This window comes from Plasmodium falciparum, assembly GCF_000002765.6.
Source record: "Plasmodium falciparum 3D7 genome assembly, chromosome: 10".
In the NCBI taxonomy this organism is placed as follows: domain Eukaryota; phylum Apicomplexa; class Aconoidasida; order Haemosporida; family Plasmodiidae; genus Plasmodium; species Plasmodium falciparum.
The window spans coordinates 1,290,046-1,309,992 of record NC_037281.1 but is presented as its reverse complement, the minus strand read 5'-3'; the positions used below and the strand labels follow the sequence as shown (position 1 = coordinate 1,309,992).

At 17.8% G+C, this 19,947-nt stretch overlaps 6 protein-coding genes across 6 annotated transcripts; 3 read left to right on the top strand and 3 right to left on the bottom strand.

Moving 5' to 3' along the window:
• Positions 1-67: 67 nt before the first annotated feature.
• PF3D7_1032600 (uncharacterized protein) lies at positions 68-1,120 on the bottom strand (the record flags this gene model as incomplete). Its single annotated transcript, XM_001347566.1, has 1 exon — positions 68-1,120. One exon carries the CDS (start codon positions 1,118-1,120, stop codon positions 68-70), a length of 1,053 nt encoding a protein of 350 aa, XP_001347602.1.
• Positions 1,121-2,460: 1,340 nt separating this feature from the next.
• On the top strand, positions 2,461-3,752 carry PF3D7_1032500 (DER1-like protein, putative; the record flags this gene model as incomplete). The annotated part of the gene is made up of 3 exons (XM_001347565.1): positions 2,461-2,818; positions 2,946-3,173; positions 3,547-3,752. The coding sequence occupies 3 exons, from the start codon at positions 2,461-2,463 to the stop codon at positions 3,750-3,752; spliced, it is 792 nt and encodes a 263-aa protein (XP_001347601.1).
• Positions 3,753-5,111: 1,359 nt separating this feature from the next.
• Positions 5,112-7,399, top strand: PF3D7_1032400 (phosphatidylinositol N-acetylglucosaminyltransferase subunit A, putative; the record flags this gene model as incomplete). Its single annotated transcript, XM_001347564.2, has 7 exons — positions 5,112-5,283; positions 5,493-5,689; positions 5,813-6,562; positions 6,769-6,810; positions 6,942-7,029; positions 7,116-7,185; positions 7,333-7,399. The coding sequence occupies 7 exons, from the start codon at positions 5,112-5,114 to the stop codon at positions 7,397-7,399; spliced, it is 1,386 nt and encodes a 461-aa protein (XP_001347600.2).
• A 184-nt stretch (positions 7,400-7,583) lies between these two features.
• On the bottom strand, positions 7,584-10,199 carry PF3D7_1032300 (conserved protein, unknown function; the record flags this gene model as incomplete). Its single annotated transcript, XM_001347563.1, has 1 exon — positions 7,584-10,199. One exon carries the CDS (start codon positions 10,197-10,199, stop codon positions 7,584-7,586), a length of 2,616 nt encoding a protein of 871 aa, XP_001347599.1.
• A 652-nt stretch (positions 10,200-10,851) lies between these two features.
• On the top strand, positions 10,852-11,666 carry PF3D7_1032200 (conserved Plasmodium protein, unknown function; the record flags this gene model as incomplete). Its single annotated transcript, XM_002585371.1, has 5 exons — positions 10,852-10,986; positions 11,072-11,128; positions 11,212-11,267; positions 11,360-11,473; positions 11,639-11,666. 5 exons carry the CDS (start codon positions 10,852-10,854, stop codon positions 11,664-11,666), a joined length of 390 nt encoding a protein of 129 aa, XP_002585417.1.
• A 1,255-nt stretch (positions 11,667-12,921) lies between these two features.
• Positions 12,922-16,494, bottom strand: PF3D7_1032100 (mRNA-decapping enzyme subunit 1, putative; the record flags this gene model as incomplete). Its single annotated transcript, XM_001347562.1, has 1 exon — positions 12,922-16,494. One exon carries the CDS (start codon positions 16,492-16,494, stop codon positions 12,922-12,924), a length of 3,573 nt encoding a protein of 1,190 aa, XP_001347598.1.
• Positions 16,495-19,947: the final 3,453 nt, after the last annotated feature.

The following is a 19,947-nucleotide window of genomic DNA, read 5'->3' as shown; positions in this document are numbered from 1 at the left end:
ATATATATATATATATATTTTATTTATATTATATTTTTTTTTGTTACATTATTATATATTTTTCACCTTAACTTTCCTTTTTTTTGTGAACTCCTAAATCCACGGTTTTAATCATTTGCATGATACCGAGAATTAGCTCCAATCCAATAATCATGATAATAATTCTTTCCAACCTTGAAGAATGTTTTTGATTAACATAATCGAGGAAGGAATTTAAATAATCAAATGTCCAAGTTAATCTATGGTTTAACAAATCAACTCTTTGTTTAATATCAAAGATATTAAGAATATTTAAAAATAATTTCTTTTGATATTCTAATTCCCATAATGTTTCTGGTACATCAAGTATATCTTGTTCAATATTTAATTCATATCTTAAATTATGTAAAGTAATTTTAGAAGAAAAAAGTTGTTTTGATAATAAATCCAAATTAGTTGATTTAATTTTTTTTTTTAATGTTTCGATATTATTATTTTCATAGAGTAATTTATTTTCAATTTTTTTTTCTAAATTATTTAATCTCACAGCACTCAATAATCCAAATGAAAAAGAAATCTTATCTGTAATTCTATAATTATTCATTGTTAAATAAATAATAGAATTTGATACATAACTTTTATTATTAACATTTTGTACTTCTAATTCTTCAAAATCATAATTATCTATATTTTCATTTATATTTATATAACTTTTACAAAAATATAAAAAATTCTTCATATTCTTTTTATTCATATTCCATATCACAACACATCCATTTTTAAAAAATACAGCTGAACTATTCTGTTGTTTAAAATATTCACAACTTTCTACATATAAATATGGTTCTTTATATAAAACATTACAACCAATATTTTCATATGCACTTTTCAATATATTCAAATTTAAAAAATTATTTAAATAATAAGCAATCACATTACATTCAGGATTATCATATTTATCATTGATAAATGGTTTTATATTTCCTAATAACTTCTCTCTTTTTGTTAACTTTTTTTGAGTATATATTTTATTAACACCTTTTTCCTTATTAATACTTTGATACCATTTTATATTATTATTTAAATATTTAGGTTTCCATAATTTAGTGGACTCATTAAAAATTTTTTTACAAACGATCATACTTTTTTTTTTAACACAAAAAAATTAAATAAATAAATAAGAAAATATAAGCTTAAAGAATACTTACATATGGGCATAAAATCTTCAACACGTTTATTCAAATAAAAAAAAAAATATATATATATATATATATATATATACATATATATGTTATTTCTTTTTTAGAGGTGTACACGTAGGCCTCTTGGAAATTTTATTACAAGAATATATTTGAAAAATATTACATATCCCAATAAATATTTAAGTTTAATAAAGACATGATTCATAAACATATACATATATATATATATATATATATATATTATGTATATAATTTTATCTGTATATATTATATAACAAGAACGAGTAATTAAGTATATATACTCAATAATAACAAATAATTACCATCCATTTAAAATAACAATATCCCCATTTTTAATATTATAACATATTCATAATTTAATTGTTTTATATGGAATTATTAATTTATAACATATTATGTATATACTTTTAAACACTTTAATAAAATTACATATTTTTCACTCATTGTAGAAAAAAATATATAAATATATAAATATATATATATAATACATTTATGTATTAAGAAAAAATATATATTAATATTACATATATTCTTTTTATAATAAGACCATTTTATTTTTAACGCATTTACAAAATAAATAAAAATAAAAATAATATATATATATATATATATATATGTTATATATATTATATATACGCATATATATTTTAATAAAATATATATACTAATTTTAAATATATATATTGTACAAAAAAAAATAATAAATAAAATAAAATAAAAAAATAATAATCCACTTTTTTTAAGTAATAAGATAAAAATATATATAAAACTTCAATCATCAGAACTTTTTAGATATAATAATATATATTATTATTTTCCCTATATTTACACTTTTCTCATATTTAATTTTTTTTTTTTTTTTTTTTTTAATAATTGAAATATCTTTATGTTTATATAATAATATATTTTACATTTTATAATTTTTTCTTATTTCATATGATACATTTTAATTTTTTTTATATTTTATTTTGAATTAAAAATTATAAATTCATTATAATATATATATATATATATATATGTTATTCTTTTTAATAAATCACATATTATAATTATATGGGGGAAAATTCCAAATAAAAAAAAAAAAAAAAAAAAAAAAAAAAGTCTTAAATTGCTACATTGTATACAAGAGAACAAAATAAATTGTAACGTTCTTTTTTTTTATATAGAGAAAATAATAAATGATTACTAACTTATAGTATTATATTATATATTTTTTTATTTATTTATTTTAAAGATTATATGAATAATACAAAATAAAATGGATATATCTGGCCCAGAAGTGTGGTATAATAATTTACCGAACGTAACAAAATATGTGATAACATTAATTTTTTTAGTAACCTTATTGATAACGTGTAATTTATTGAATGTTGTATATATCCTACTAGATTGGAATTTAATATATTATAAATATCATATATGGAGAATTTTTCTGAACTTTTTATATGTTGGTAAATTTTCCCTCTCTTGGGTATTCTTTATGTCTTTATTTGCACAATTTTCATCATCGTTAGAAAAAAATGGAATTTTCACATCTCCAGGATCTTATTTATATTTCATTACCATTCAATGTACCTTCTTATCTCTCATCAGTATTTTGTTTTATTGGCCACGAGGTAAAAAAAAATAAAAAATAAAAATAAAAATAAAAATATTTTTACAAATTTTTATACAAAATTTAGACATATATATATATTATTTTTTTTTTTTATTTTATTTTTTTTTTTTTTCCTCCTCATATAGGTTATCCCTTTTTAGGAAACTCTCTCCTATTTGCAATAATATACTATTGGTCAAGAAGAGAAGCATGGAGCCATGTTTCCATTTATTTCTTTACTGTTAAGGGATATCAGTTACCCTTCGCATTAATTTTCTTACATTTAATAATGGGCCAATCTTTGTGGGTTGATATTATGGGCTTGTTATCAGGACATGTCTACTACTTTTTTAGAGAAATATTACCAAGAGAAGGTACCATAAAAAAAGAGGAAACATAATTTTATAACCTCATTATTTATTTTTTATATGTAATTGTGTGTATTAAAAATATGTACATGAAATTATAAAAATAGCTACCTAAACATATTAAAAATATGTACATGAAATTATAAAAATAGCTACCTAAACATATTAAAAATATGTACATTAAATTATAAAAATAGCTACCTAAACATATTAAAAATATGTACAGGAAATTATAAAAATAGCTACCTAAACATATTTTAAATATGTACATGGAATTTTAAAAATAGCTATTTTTTTTTTTTTTTTTTTTTTTAATTGCCTATTTTCCCGTAATGTATCACTTTATTATATATTTTTTATTTTTATTATTTTCCTATAGGTGGTCCCAATCTTTTAGATAAAACGCCCAAAATTTTTGATAAGATAATGCTAAAATTGCAAGAATTTCGTTTAAATAATGGAATAAGAAACAATTTTTCAAGATATGGATATACGAATATAAATAATTCAAGGGGTACAAATAATAATAATGGAACAAATAGAAGAGTTTTTATTGGAAGGGGTGTAAGACTAGGTGATAGTTAAAAAGATAGTTTTTATTTTTATGGGTAATATGTATAAGTATTTGTCTATATATATATAATTATTATGTATAAATAATATGTTATTATAATAACAAAAGGAAAGAAAAAGGTAGAAGACTCATCATAGCTTTTGCATTTTGATCACTCGATAAAAGAATATTATTAAATAAATGAATAAATAAATGAATAAATAAATAAATAAATAAATAAATAAATAAATAAATATGTATAAATATATATATATATATATATATACATATATGTATATATTTTTATGTGTATTCATTTTTGTAATGTTTTCATTGTTACTGCAACGACTATTTTGTTAATAAAATGCATTTTTTTTATTTTATTCATTATTGATTATTTAAAAAGACAACACTTTTTTCAACATATTTATTGTTACTATTACCTTGTGTATCATATTCATTTTTTCATAATTTTGGTGTTATATTTTTTTTTATTGTTACTAAAACTTAGACTATATATTATATATATAAATATATATATATATATATATATATGTATAATTTTTTTTTTTTTTTTTAATTATTTGTTATTTTTGTATACTTTTTTTAAAAACCATAGATGATATATATTTTTATAATATCTCAGTATACTATGTATATTTTTTTTTTTTTTTTTTATATATATATTTTATTTCTTATTTCAAGATGCTTTATATATTAACAATATATAAACCCTTTAAAAAAAATAAAATAAATAAAAAAATTAATAAATGGATGATAAATGTTGTATTATATTATCTGAATATTTAATATCATTTTTTTTTTCAATATTCTAATTAGGTTGAACGCAATATTGTATATTATTTTATATATATATTAAAAGAAAAAAAAAAAAAAAAAAAAAAAAAGAGGTATACTTTTCTTTCACTTTTTTTTTTTTTTTTTTTAATATATTTACATAACTCTGGTTATGGAGCATTGTTAAAAATAAATGATATATATATATATATATATATATATATATGTATTAATGTGTAAATATAATGTATTTTTTTTATACATTTAAATAAAAAATAAAAGAACCTTTACGTGTTCTTAGTGATGAATTTTAAATGATAGGGATGAAGAATCAATAAATATAAACGCAAATTTAAAATATACATGTAATATTTAGGGTGTTCTAAATTTTGTACTACTTTTCATATCCTTAAAATGTAAATATATATTTAATTTATTTTCATTATTTTTTTTATATTTTTGGACTTATCTTAATTAAAACGAGATATAGTAAACAAAAAAGTATATAAAAATATGAATAAGTAAATATTTTTATATTTATGTAATGATTTTAAAAAAATAAATACATATCAAAATATGTATGTGAATACATAATGGAAAGTGCAGTTAGCGAATGCAATATATACAAAAAGGAAAAAGATAAAAATATAATTTACAAACAAGAAAGAAAATGTTGTATTTGCATGGTGAGTGATTTTTTTTATCCAAATTTGGGAGGAATAGAAACTCACATTTTTGAATTGTCTAAGAATTTGATAAAAAAGGGTTATACATATAAAAAAAAAAAAAATAAAATAAAATAAAAAAATAAAAAAAATAATTATATAGTAAATCTTATAATGAAAAGAACAATATGTTTATATATATATATAAACACATTGTGTCCATAATTATTATTAAATGGGCATATATATAAATATATTAAATAGTTGCATAATATTTGTTTCAAATATTTTATTTTTATTTTTTTTTAGGTTTCAAGGTTATAGTTGTAACAAATTTTAATAATAATAGGCATGGTATAAGATGGATGGGTAATGGTATTAAGGTTTATTATTTGCCCTTCCAGCCTTTTTTAGATGTAGTGAGTTTTCCAAATATTATAGGGACTTTACCACTATGTAGAAATATATTATATAGGGAAAAAGTCGACATAGTACATGGTCACCAGGTGCAAGAACAAATAAATAAATGAATAAAATATTATATAAGATGATATGCATATATTATATATATATATATATATATGTATATTTTATTTATTTATTTATTATTATTATTATTATTTTTTTAGGCTACGTCAGCATTAGCTCATCAATTCATTCTTCATGCCAAAACCTTAGGAATAAAAACTATTTATACAGATCACTCATTATACAGTTTTTCAGACAAAGGATGCATACATGTAAACAAATTATTGAAATATTGTATAAACGATGTTGATCATTCTATATGTGTTTCCCATACGAATAGAGAAAATTTAGTTTTGAGAACAGAAAGTAATCCATATAAAACGTCAGTTATAGGAAATGCCCTTGATACTACAAAATTTGTTCCTTGTATTAGTAAAAGACCAAAGTTTCCAAGAATAAATATTATTGTTATAAGTAGGTTAACATATAGAAAAGGTATAGATTTGATAGTTAAGGTAATACCATTAGTATGTCAAAAATATCCATTCATAAAATTTATTATAGGGGGAGAAGGTCCTAAAAGATTGTTATTAGAAGAAATGAGAGAAAAGTATCACTTACATAATTCTGTTGTATTATTAGGAAAAGTAAAACAAGAAAATGTAAAAAATATTTTACAAACTGGTCATATATTCTTAAATACATCTTTAACAGAAGCTTTTTGTATAGCCATAATTGAAGCAGCTAGTTGTGGTTTGCTTGTCATATCTACGGATGTAGGTGGAATATCTGAAGTTTTACCACACGATATGATGATTTTAGCTAAACCAAATCATATCGAATTATGTAAAGCAGTCGATAAAGCATTAAAAATTGTACAAAAGGTGGACTCAAATTTATTCCACGAAAGGGTAAACATGAGTTTATTAACATATGTAAATATATATATATATATATATATATATATATATATAATATATATGAATAATTTTATTTATAATGTAAATATATTATTTCTTTTTATTTATACAACATATAGGTAATATTTATGTATATATATATATATTTATATGACTTGTTCATATTTTTTTTTTTTTTTTTTTTTTTTTTTATCTAGCTAACCAAAATGTACTCTTGGGAAAAAGTAGCGGAAAAGACGGTAAAATCACATAATACATATATTATGAATATTGTAAAGAATAAAATGATATTAACCTAAATATATTTGTTCATTTATGTAATTGTTTTATGTTTTTATGTTTATTCTTGTTTCATTGTTTTATAATATAGGAAAAGGTGTATATGAACGTATTAAATTATGCAAATCCAAGCTTGTTTAATAGAATAAGAAAAATATACGAAATTAATACAGTTTTTAGTAATATAAAAAATAATATATATGTGTGTATATATATATGTATATATTTATTTATATATATATATATATATTTTCCATTATTGTAGGCATAATTTACATATTCATAATTATGATAAGTTATATTGGATGTCAAATATTGGAATGGCTCATGCCAAGGCAAGATTAAAAAGAAGAAAAATAAGAAATAAAATAAACATAAATATATAAATATAAATATATATATATATATATATATATATATATATAAACGTGTTAATATTTTCATATATAAGCCTATTCATGTTTCCTTTTTTTTTTTTTTAGACAAAATATTGAAGAGGTCGTTAGCTTTCCTCATTTTTATGATGACGAAAATAAAAATGAAAAATAAGAGTTTTAAAATGTCGATATATACCACATAAAAAATATAACAGGATGAATTATATAAATTAAAATATATACAAAAAAATATATAAAATAATAATAAGAGTAATAATAAATATTCTTGAGGTTATATGATATATATTAATATATACATTTATGTATGCACATATAACATTTGCATTAATATACATTCAATTTTTACATTCCAATAACTTATACTCGTGCTCTATGATTTTATAATTAAGCATATAATTAACATTGTATTGAACCCTTAATTTGAAGGGATATTGTTTATATTTTAATTCTATATAATTCAATAATAAGATATGATAAAATTTATTTGTTAATTCGAGATATTTATCTTGATAATTATAATGTATTATATTTACATCGATTAACCCTAAAAGTATAGGATTGTTTAGATTAATAATATTATAACAAAACACTTTTTGTTTTTTTAAAAAATAACGGATGGTTTCGAAAATCGTAAAATAAAATTGTATAAAATTTAAAGGTTTATTATTTTGTATATGATGTTCATGATTAGATTTATTATCATTTGTTTGTTTTATTTTATCATCATCATCATCATTATTATTATTATATTTGTCATTTGCTTCCTTATCATATTGATTAATTTTCATTTTTTCTATATTCGGTAAAGAAAAAAATTGTATGATTTTTTGTTCAAAGTTTAAGATAAAATTATGTAATACTTGTTCACATAAATCTTTTAAAAATAATTTTTCTTTTTCATTTTTTTTATATGTTATAATTTGTTCTATTGTTTTCTTAGGCGAATTTAATATATCCTCTTCTTCTTCGTCCATATCATAAGTAATATTTTCTTTTCTTGCATTTTCAATTTGTTTAATGATTTCACATTCATCAAATTGTTGGTTTAGTTCATATAAGCTTTTGCATATAGTTTTTATTAATTTAATATTCCCTCCGATATATTTATAAATATAATTACATATATCTTGATTATTTGTAAAATGTGGTATTAAAATAGATTTTATCATATCATAAGAGAAATCATCTATTTCTATTATATTATTAATAATTAATTCATATTCTTCTGAAGTGTTATATGTATTTATATGCATATCTTTTAATTGTTTATTTGATAATGTCTCTTGATATTTTTTATAATAATAGTATGTTTCAATATTTTCTTTTTTTTTGTCTGTTTTGTTTTTTATTATATTGTTCATATTGAAGGTACTTTCTTCAAAATTTTGTTGGCTCTCAGCATATTTATTATCATCTAAATTATGAAAAGAAGAAATATTCATATTGTTGTTAATTCGCTCTGGTACAGTATATTGGATGTCTTTACTAAAACACATATTATTATTAGAATTATTTTTATTTTTATTGTTTATGTTTTTTATATTTGGATTACATTGGATTTTTTTTAAGTATAAATCGTTATGTTGTGCCTTTTCTATGTGTTTGCTTTTTGTTTGGTTGACGACATGTTTATCACGTATCCACTTTATGATTATATTATTATACATAAAAATAGACTTCATAATTTCCAAGTTTTTTATAGCATGGATAACCATAGGGAAACAATAAGTATGTGAATATATGTTTTGTTTCAAGAAATTAACAAAGAAATTAAAATCTTTAATAGGTTGTGTACTTAATAAAAAAAGATGAAAATTATAAAAAAGGAAAAAGAAATTGTAATTATATATATGTTGTAAATTTCCAAGTATATATAAAAAGTATGTATATATGAATTTACCATTAGTATAATTTATTAAAATATTATTTGTATTTTTTTTATAATAATCATATTCTTCATAATCTCCTAACATTTTGAAAAAATATAAATAAGCACTGAAATGATTAAAATAATTACAAAAAGCTTTAACTTTTAATTTTTTTAAAAGTATTTCAAGAAAAGCATACCATGTTTCATAATTATATTTATTTTCTTTTATCATGATTTGGTAATTATTAATTTCTTTTAAATCCTTTTCATTAAAATAATCATATAATTGTGGATTTTCATAAATATGTATAAAAAAGTCTCTCCACCTAGATAACATATTATAAGATTTATTTATATTATCTTTATATATCATATTATCATATATATCTTTGAGATTTATATAATTATGTATTATATCATCATTTAATTCTTTTAATAATGTATATCTTAAACAATATTCAAGCGTATATATTTTCATAGAGAAGTTTATTATATCATTCATTTCTTTAAAATCATACTCAAAAAAAATGTTTTTTTTTTTTTTCTTATTCTTTTTCATCTCACTATTATGACAATCACCATATTGTACATTATGAGGACTATTCACAAATATTTCTTTAGCTTTTTCAATAATAAATTTTTTACCAACACCTTCAGATCCTACAACAAAATAACACGTTCTAGGAGGATCCACAATTTGGTTATCATCACATGTATATTCATCATTTTGTATATTTTTTTTTGAACCATCAACAAGATGTATACCTTTTACATTTTCATCGATCTTTCTATATTTATTATGATTATTACATTTTTTATGTTTATCATATAAATCTACATTAACATAATAATCTTTTTTTTTTTTTTTTTTTTTTTCTTCTTCTATTTCAAAAATATCTACAATTTTTTTTATATACTTTTTACGAATAATATTCTTCCATACCTCCTCAAATTTTTCTTTTGTTTGTTTTTTTTTTAAACTCCCCCTGTTTATATCTAAGGTGCTGAAATTGTGTTTTATAATTACATTGTTGTTAAAATGTATGAATAATTTCCTATATCCTTTTTTATAAAATGTCATAATGTTTTTATATTCGATGATAAAAATAAAATTTTACTTCAGCAAAGAAAAAAAATATCCCCGTGTTATACAAGAGGATTTTATAATAAATGCATTTTTTTTTTTTTTTTTTTTTTCTCATAAAAGGAAAAATAGTAAGTGTATAAATATAAGTATATACATTGAAATGGAATATATATATATATATATATATATATATATATATATATATATATATATGTAATATATAAATTTTTTTTTTTTTTTTTTTTTTTACTAAGAAAAGAACTGTACATAGAATATACCCAAGTAAATATTATATATATATATTATATTGATATATAAAAAAAAAAAAAAAAAAAAAAATTACACATATTGTATATATTATATATATCCGGTCCCGGGATATAAATAAAATAATTTTCTCCATGATCAACCTGTCAGAATTATACGATGTGTACATTGTTCATATGAAAAACGCCGTTGTGAAAAAATTAAACAAAAATAGATAATTGAGAGTGTTTACCCTCATAAATCATATATAAATATAACTAGATAGATACATACACGTACATATATATATACACATATATATACACATATATATAGTATGATATTTATTTTTATATAATAACATTTTTATTTATTTATGTTATTTTTTTAAATATATATAATGGATGATTACATTAATGAAGATGCCGACATAAAACACAGAGCGTGGCTTCTACACTTTCAACAAAAAAGAAATAATTACAAATTTAATTTAACAAAGAAAAAAAATAAAAAATATATTATTAAATGGATAAAAGTATAATATATATATATATAATATACATATATGTGATATATCTATTTATTTATGCACTTACAATTATTTTTTATGTGTGGTACAGGAAAAAGATGAAGAAAATATATTACAAAAATGGACACAAAAAAAAATATTAAACGAGGTTACAAAAGGATATACATTTTGATCAATTTAATATTTCATGTGGTGTTTTGCAATTTTTTTTTTTTTTTTTTTTTTTAATAGAAATATAATTCAGAAGATGATAAAGACGAAAAAATAAACAAGGATGATATGAAAGTGTAATAGAATAAAATGAATAAATAAATATAAATATAAATCTATATATATATATATATATATATATAACATATTTTATATCTATACATATTAGTCATACGAATGTAGATGCTACTAACCCTAGTCGAAGAAGCTACCGATTAAATCTTCAACAACTTTTTAATAATAATTTAACAAAAAAAAATTATGTTGATCCAGCAAGTGAAGAGTAAAAAAATAAACAAATAAATAAATAAATAAATAAATAAATAAATAAATAAATTATTTTGTCTTTATCATTTTAATATAAAAATATATGTATATATATATATATATATATATATATATATATATATATATGTATGTCCTATTTTTTATGCATATTCTTATACAGCTCATCAAACTCTGAGATTGAAGGGTAAACCTACATGGTAACTTCTTCAATTTAATTATTATAAATTAATTATTCCAATGTTATATAAAAATTTAGAAATAAAAAAATATATATAATATATATATATATATATGTAGAATAATTTTTTCATTTTTATCATTTAATATATTATTTGATATTCTTATGAGAGTTTTTTTTTTTTTTTTTTTTTTTTTTTTTATATAATTGTATAATGTTTTAAACACTAAAAATAAAAATATTATATTTATATAAATGATTATGATTTAATTTTTCTTTTTTCTTTTTTTTGTTAAAGAGTTACACAAAAAATATAATATAAAAACAATAATATATGTGTTAAATAAATATATATTTTAATTAATAATACAATATGAAATTTATAGTTGGCAAAAATAATTAAATAACATATACCTTTATTTTTTTTCATCTATTATGTAAATATATATATATATATATATATATATATATATATATATATATAACAAATTGTATTTTTTTTTTTTTTTTTTTTTTGTTTTTTTCTTTTTCCACCCTTTTAAATAATAAAAAAGCTTGTTAAAAATAAATAAATAAATAAAATATTTGTATACACATATATTAATACTTATATTTTTAATATTTCCTTTTATTAATTTTCCAAATCCTCTACATATATACATATAATACTATTCTTCATTCTGAATTATTTCTTTTTTTCTTTCCACATAAATAAAAAATATATATATATATATATATAATATATATATAATATATATATAATATTTAATATTACATACATATACACTCGGATTAAATCTTCAAATTAAAATATTCATTTTAACAAAAACATATGTACATTTTTTTTTAACATATTATTATATACATATTTAAAAATCAAAAAATATAAAAAATATTAAGTATATATATTATATATATATATACATAGATTATATAATTAAATAGTTGAACGAAATATTTAAGTATATGTACATTTATAAAACATATATGAGAAAAAAAATAATAAAAAATAAAAAAAAAAAAATAAAAAAAAAATCGTATATTATAAAGCGTATAAATTTTTATTATATAACACAAAAATGGTATGTATGTATGTATGTATGTATGTATGTATGTATGTATGTATATATATATTATATATATGTATGTATATTTAATTCTTGTAAAAATAAAAAAAAACCCCACACATATATATATATATATATATATATATATATATATATATGTATATTTATTCATTTATATTATATTTTACGTTGAAAAAATTAAGAAAAGTGCTGATTGGCTGTTAATTTGTTCCATAACAAATCTATAAATTCATCAGATTGTAAAATTTCTTTAATTATATTATGTATCGTATTTCTATTTAACGTTATACTTTTATTTTTAAAATTACTTGTATTTGTACTTATATTATTATTTGTATGTTCATATTTATTATTATTTTTTTCATACTTGACGATATGATTTGTTTCTTCAAAGACAGATCCATTATTATGAGAGTTATTTATATTATTATTAAAACTTGATTTATTATTCATATTATAATTGTTGTTCTTGTTATTATGGTTGTTGTCGATCATATTAATAATTTTTTTTTCATCCTTTTCTATTTCACTTTTCATTTTTAATAAAACATTATAAGAATTTGTATTGTAAGGATTTAACACATTGCTTTCCACATTATTATCGTTATGTCTACTCATGTTATTCAATTTGTTGATGTTATTCAATTCATTAATGTTATTCAGCTCATTTATGTTATTTACATTTGTTTTACTTGATTTCATTTTTATAATATTCAATAAGGCTGTTGTCATTTCTTTTTCCTCTCCTTCATTTGACATACCTAAAGTATGGTTATGATTATTATTATTATTATTATTATTATTATACAAAGTCACAATATCATCATTCTCATATTTATTTAAATTTTTAGAATACTTAAAAGAACTATTATTATGTAAGTCATTTTCATATTTCTGCACGTTTCCAATACCACTTTCTTTTTTTTTACAAATGTTGTTGTACATAATATTTTGATTTAAATTTGCTTGGGCATTCTTAAGGTTAACAATATCTCCAACGTTTTTATCAACATTATTATGACTAATATAATAATTATTATTACTATCAACCATATGATCATTATTTTGAATCATATGATCATTGTTTTGAATCATATGATCATTATTTTTAATGATACTGTCATTATTTTTAATAATACTGTCATTATTTTTAATCATATTGTCAACATTTTCAATCATATTATTATTACTACTTAACACACTATTATTCATAGAATTATTTTTTTTTTTCTTTTTGTTTTTTTTCTTATCATCTTCCAATTTTGTATCAACATTTTTACTGAGCCCTAATAAGCTCATGATAGCTTCACCTCCTTTCTTTGAATTAATTTCATTATGTGATCCATTATTTTTATTATTATCTATATAACTTTTATTTAATATATTAGGACTTTTATTATTATTTAGTTCGTCGTTCAACATAATGTTTTGTTCCGTATTCTTATCATGTACCATCGAAAGACCTTTAATAAGGTAAAGAAGTTTTCTACCTGCTTTTTCATCTTTTTTAGTACTTACATTTATGTTTGGATTATATATATTTGTATTACCGCTTTGATTATTATTATTATTGTTGTTATTTATGGAAGGTAAACTATTAACATTATTTATATCACTCATATTATTTATATTACTCATATTATTTATATTACTCATATTATTTATATTACTCATATTATTTATATTGTTTACATTGTTTATATTATTCATATTATTCATATTATTCATATTATTTATAATACCCACGTGGTAATTATTTAAGTATGCGTCTGGAAAAGTATTATCAGCAGCACTCATTATTTTCCTTTTAATACTTTCAATATCATTTTTGTTTTTTATTAATTCTAATATGTGCTCCTTATCATTGCCCACGTTGTAATCAGGCTTGAGGGGAAGCATCTTGTTATATTTCATATTTTTCAAGCTTGTCATATTATTAATTTGATTAATAATGGTACTATTATTTATTAGGTTAGGAGATATAAGGTTTGTTTCTAAACTTGATTTCTTCAAAAAATTAGAACTACCGATGTGGTTATTATTATATATATTGTCATTATTGTGGTTATTATTATATATATTGTCATTATTGTGGTTATTATTATATATATTGGCCTCATTGTGGTTATTATTATATATATTGGCCTCATTGTGGTTATTATTATATATATTGTCATCATTGTGGTTATTATTATATATATTGGCCTCATTGTGGTTATTATTATATATATTAGCCTCATTGTGGTTATTATCTTCTATATGTTCATTTTGTATAATCTTGTGAGATTCCTTATTCTCCGGTCGTAAGGACATTTTCCTCATTTGCTCAGATATAATTTCTAATTTTTCTTCCATGGTTACACTACCATTCTTCATAGATCCAATATTTGTTAATATACTATTTCTATTATTATTTACATTACAAATATTATTCATGTTACTCACGTTATTTGTATTATCTTGAGTAATTCCTACCTTTTCTTGGTATGCTTTTTCCACAATATTTTTTAATACCTTATATATTTGTTCCTTTTCTTCAGTACTATAAAACCATAAACTATAAATATTCCTCACATTGGTTTCTTCATTTATAATTCTATAAAAAATATAATTTTGATCAGTAGACAAATTCATGTTCGTATCAATATCTTGTAATAAATGTTTTTCATTTTTTTTATTTGTAATTATTAAACGGTAATATGGTTTTATAGATCTTTTAACTATATAAAGAAACCCTTCAATATCTGCTCTTTTCCATTTCAATTCATCATCTTTCATCTTGTATACAGTAACAAAACAAGATTTCATAATTATTTCTGTAATATAAATATCTATACTCTTTAACATTTTAAAACATATCTTTTCTCTTAATAATTTCATACCCTCTTCTTCTTTTTCTTCAGCTTCATCTACGTCTTCATCATCATCCTCTTCTTTTTTTTCATTTCTTTTATCATTTTCATTTTGTGTTTCTACTAAATTCTTTTCTTCATTATCTTGATCCACATTTACATTTTCTTCATTCACATTTTTTTTTTCTTTATGGTTATATAAACGTATGTCTTTTAAGTTCTTCATATTGTACATATGTGTGTTGACTGAATCATTCCTATTATTAATTCCTTTCATCATATTATTTATAGGAGTCATATTATTTACATGAGATATGTTATTATCCTTTGGAATATTTAAACTATTCATACTATTATTAAGATCGTTTAATACAATGTTGTTACTATGATTAGAATTGATCCTTGTCACATCATTATTCCCATCAGAATTCATGCTTTCATTTTCGTTTTTTAATTTGCCCTTAAGATCAGAACTCTTTTTTGTATAATAAGTATTATAATCATAAACAAATCCATTTTTATTATATTTATTATTACAACTTTGGTAAGTACTATTATTAACACTATGGTTTGTATTACTAATATTATTAATATTATTAATGTTGTTCAGGTTGTTATTAATCGTGTTGGAAGAATTTACAAGTGCACAATTATTACTACTATTTATTTTGTTATTATTTATTTTGTTATTATTATTTATGTTCTTATTATTATTTATGTTGTTACCATTTATATTATCATGTGATGTCTCACCAGTTTTATAATCTTTTATTTCTTCTAGTGCACTATTTTTATTATTTTTATGCTCATTTAAATTATATGAGCTGTTCATATCATAACGACTCACACGACCCTTCAAGCGCCCATAGCTTGTACTTAACGTATTCCTCTTTTTCATTTTATAAATTCAAAAAAAAATAATAAAATGTATAAATCAAAATAATAATATGTACATATATATATATATATATATATATATATATATATATATATACATATGTGTAATCTTATTTGTGTTATATATATTAACACCTCTACATGTTTTGTACATACCCTGACATATATTATATACGGGCCATTATATACATACAACTAATAGCATGTGTTATAATAAAAAGTTAAATTAATTATAAGATAAATATGTATATAAATATTTATGTATATATATCTATATATTTATTTATGTATATCTTAAAGTTTAATAAAATTATAATATGCAGACTTTATAAATATTATGTGTACATATAATACTATTTATATATATATATATATTATAAAATGTACAAATGTTATATAAAATAAATATATATATATTAAATTCACTAGTATGTGTTTTATTTTATATTGTAATATATATATATATAAGCTAACCATCATAAAGTTATACTTATATTATTATTATATATATATATATATAATTAAAAAAAATCACATATAAATAAATCAATAAGTAGGTATGATAATAATAATTGCATAAATAATTATTTATTAAATTATATTTATAAATAAATAATAAAATATCATTATATATTAATATATATTCCTTTTTCAGAATATGAAAGGGATAAAAAAAAAAAAAAAAAAAGTGACAAAAAAAAAAAAAAAAATTCTACATATAATATAATATAATAATTATTTATATTCTTAATTTTTTTTTATTCAATTTTTTTATATTAAATTAGATATATATATATATAATAATAAAAAAATAAACATATTATATATATATATATATTATATATATTGAGAAATTTAAATTGTTTTTTTTTATTCTTTTTATTTTTTTCTTTCTTACAAAATAACAAATTTATAAAAATAAGAAAAAAAAAAAAAGTATAATTTATAAAATTAACATATAATAAAAACATATAAAAACATATGAGAACATATAATAAACATATATTTATATATATATAATAATACTTATTTTTATTTATTTTATAAAAAAAAAAAACATTTTAAGGTTAAATATAAATATTTTTATATAATATAATAAATATAAAAATAAAAAAAATAATATATATATTATAATGAAAAATAAATAAAATATAAATAAAATATAAAAAATATACTTTTATATATAAAAATAAATAAATAAATAAATAAATAAATAAATAAATAAATACTAACATATATTAAAATAATTAAATTATATATATATATATATATATAAAAATATAGGTGATAAAAAAAAAAAAAAAAAAAAAAAAAAAAAAAAAAAAAATCTCAATATTATTTCAAATATATAATAATATAATATATATACATATAAAATAAATATATTATATATATATATATATATATATATATATATATATATATTATATACTTATTAAAATTATTTTAATTATATATATATATATATATATATATATATATTTTTTTTTTTTTTAAATAAAATATCTCATATATATTTGATATAATTTATAAGAATAAATATAATATAACCTTTTTAAAGATATGAAAAAAAATATATAATTTTATTTTTCTTCCTTTTTTTTTTTTTATTTAGTGTATAGAAAAGTATGCACAAAACAATTGAGCTACAATATGTTTATATAATTAATGAATTATATATATATATATATTATATTATAAAATAAAATAAAATAAAATAAAATAAAAAATAGGTATATCTATATATATATATATATATATATATATATATATATATTTTTATATTTATATTTATATGTTATATATTATTATTCGTATGGTTAAACTTTTTAATTACATTTTACTTGGTAACATTTGAGGGATAAACAAAAAATACAAAAAATAAACAAGAATTAAAAAGAAGAAAAAAAGAATCTTAAAAAATATACATGTCAATATATATAACATGATTATTTTATATAAATATCTACTTAAAAATATATATATATATATATATATATATATATATATTAATTTATTCTTTTTTGTCCATTGTTCTCATATATATTTCGTAAATATTTTTTATTCAAACATAAATTAAAAAAAAAAAAAAAAATATTATATGTCCTCACTCTTATAATATATGTATAATATATTCCTTACATTTTAAAACACACAAAAATTAATTGTTAAACAAAAAGGTTATAAAAGAAATTATATATATATATATATATATATATATATATATATATAATATATTTTTATATTTATATATTTATTTCATTGTATAAAATTTATTAATATAGAAATATTTTAAAAGAAAATCCAAAGGACACATTTTTACTTTAAAAAAAATATACATAATAATATATAAGTCCTGTATCTTATTATAAAAATTGTATTATCAAAAAAAAAAATATATTTTTTTTTTTATCCTTATGAAGAGAAGAACATGGATTAATCCATATGATATATATATAATAATGTGTTATTTTCCTTTATACGATTTTTTTTTTTTTTTTTTTTTTTTTCTTTTATGATATTTACACACAAACGTGAGATAGCTCATTTATAAAAATATATTATAATTATTATATAAAGACATATACAAGGGTGTATGTAGCAACAACAAAAAAAAAAAAAAAAAATAATAATAATAATAATATAACAAAATGAAATATAGAAAGATAAATATATATACATTTACAGTGCTTTTTTCAAATTCATTTTTTTTTTTTTTTTTTATTTATATATGTAATTCAAAAAAATATTTAAAACGTTATATTAAAATTATAGATATTCACTTTTTTTTTTTTTTTTTTGTTTATATGTAAGGATATAAATTATTTTTTTGTAAAAAGGTCTATAGGGGATATATATTAAAAGAAAAAAGAAAGGAAAAAAAAAAAAAAAAAAATATATATATATTAAATATATGATATATATATAATATATATATATATATATATATATATATATTTATTTATTTATTTATATTATGTTCTACTATCCATTTAGAGGGTGAGGTTCCATATATTTCTAATATATAAAATAAATAAATAAATAAATATTATACTATAATAAAATGAGAATCATATTAGTAACAATTTTATTTTTAATGTTGAGATTATTCTTAATAAAGCATGAAATGAAAAAATAATATATATATTGTATATATAATTTTTACGATAATATTTATTTATTTATTTATTGTATCTGTATAATATTATTTACGTTTATAAATTAAAATATGTCAAATATACACACATAATAAATATAATATATATATGTATGTATATATTTATTTATTTATTCATTCATGTATAGATATTATTAAGATTGTTTTGTTTTGTTTTATTTTGTTTTATTTTGTTTTATTTTGTTTTATTTTGTTTTATTTTGTTTTGTTTTATTTTGTTTTATTTTGTTTTATTTTGTTTTATTTTATTGTAATATGTTTCTCATGTAAAATTAA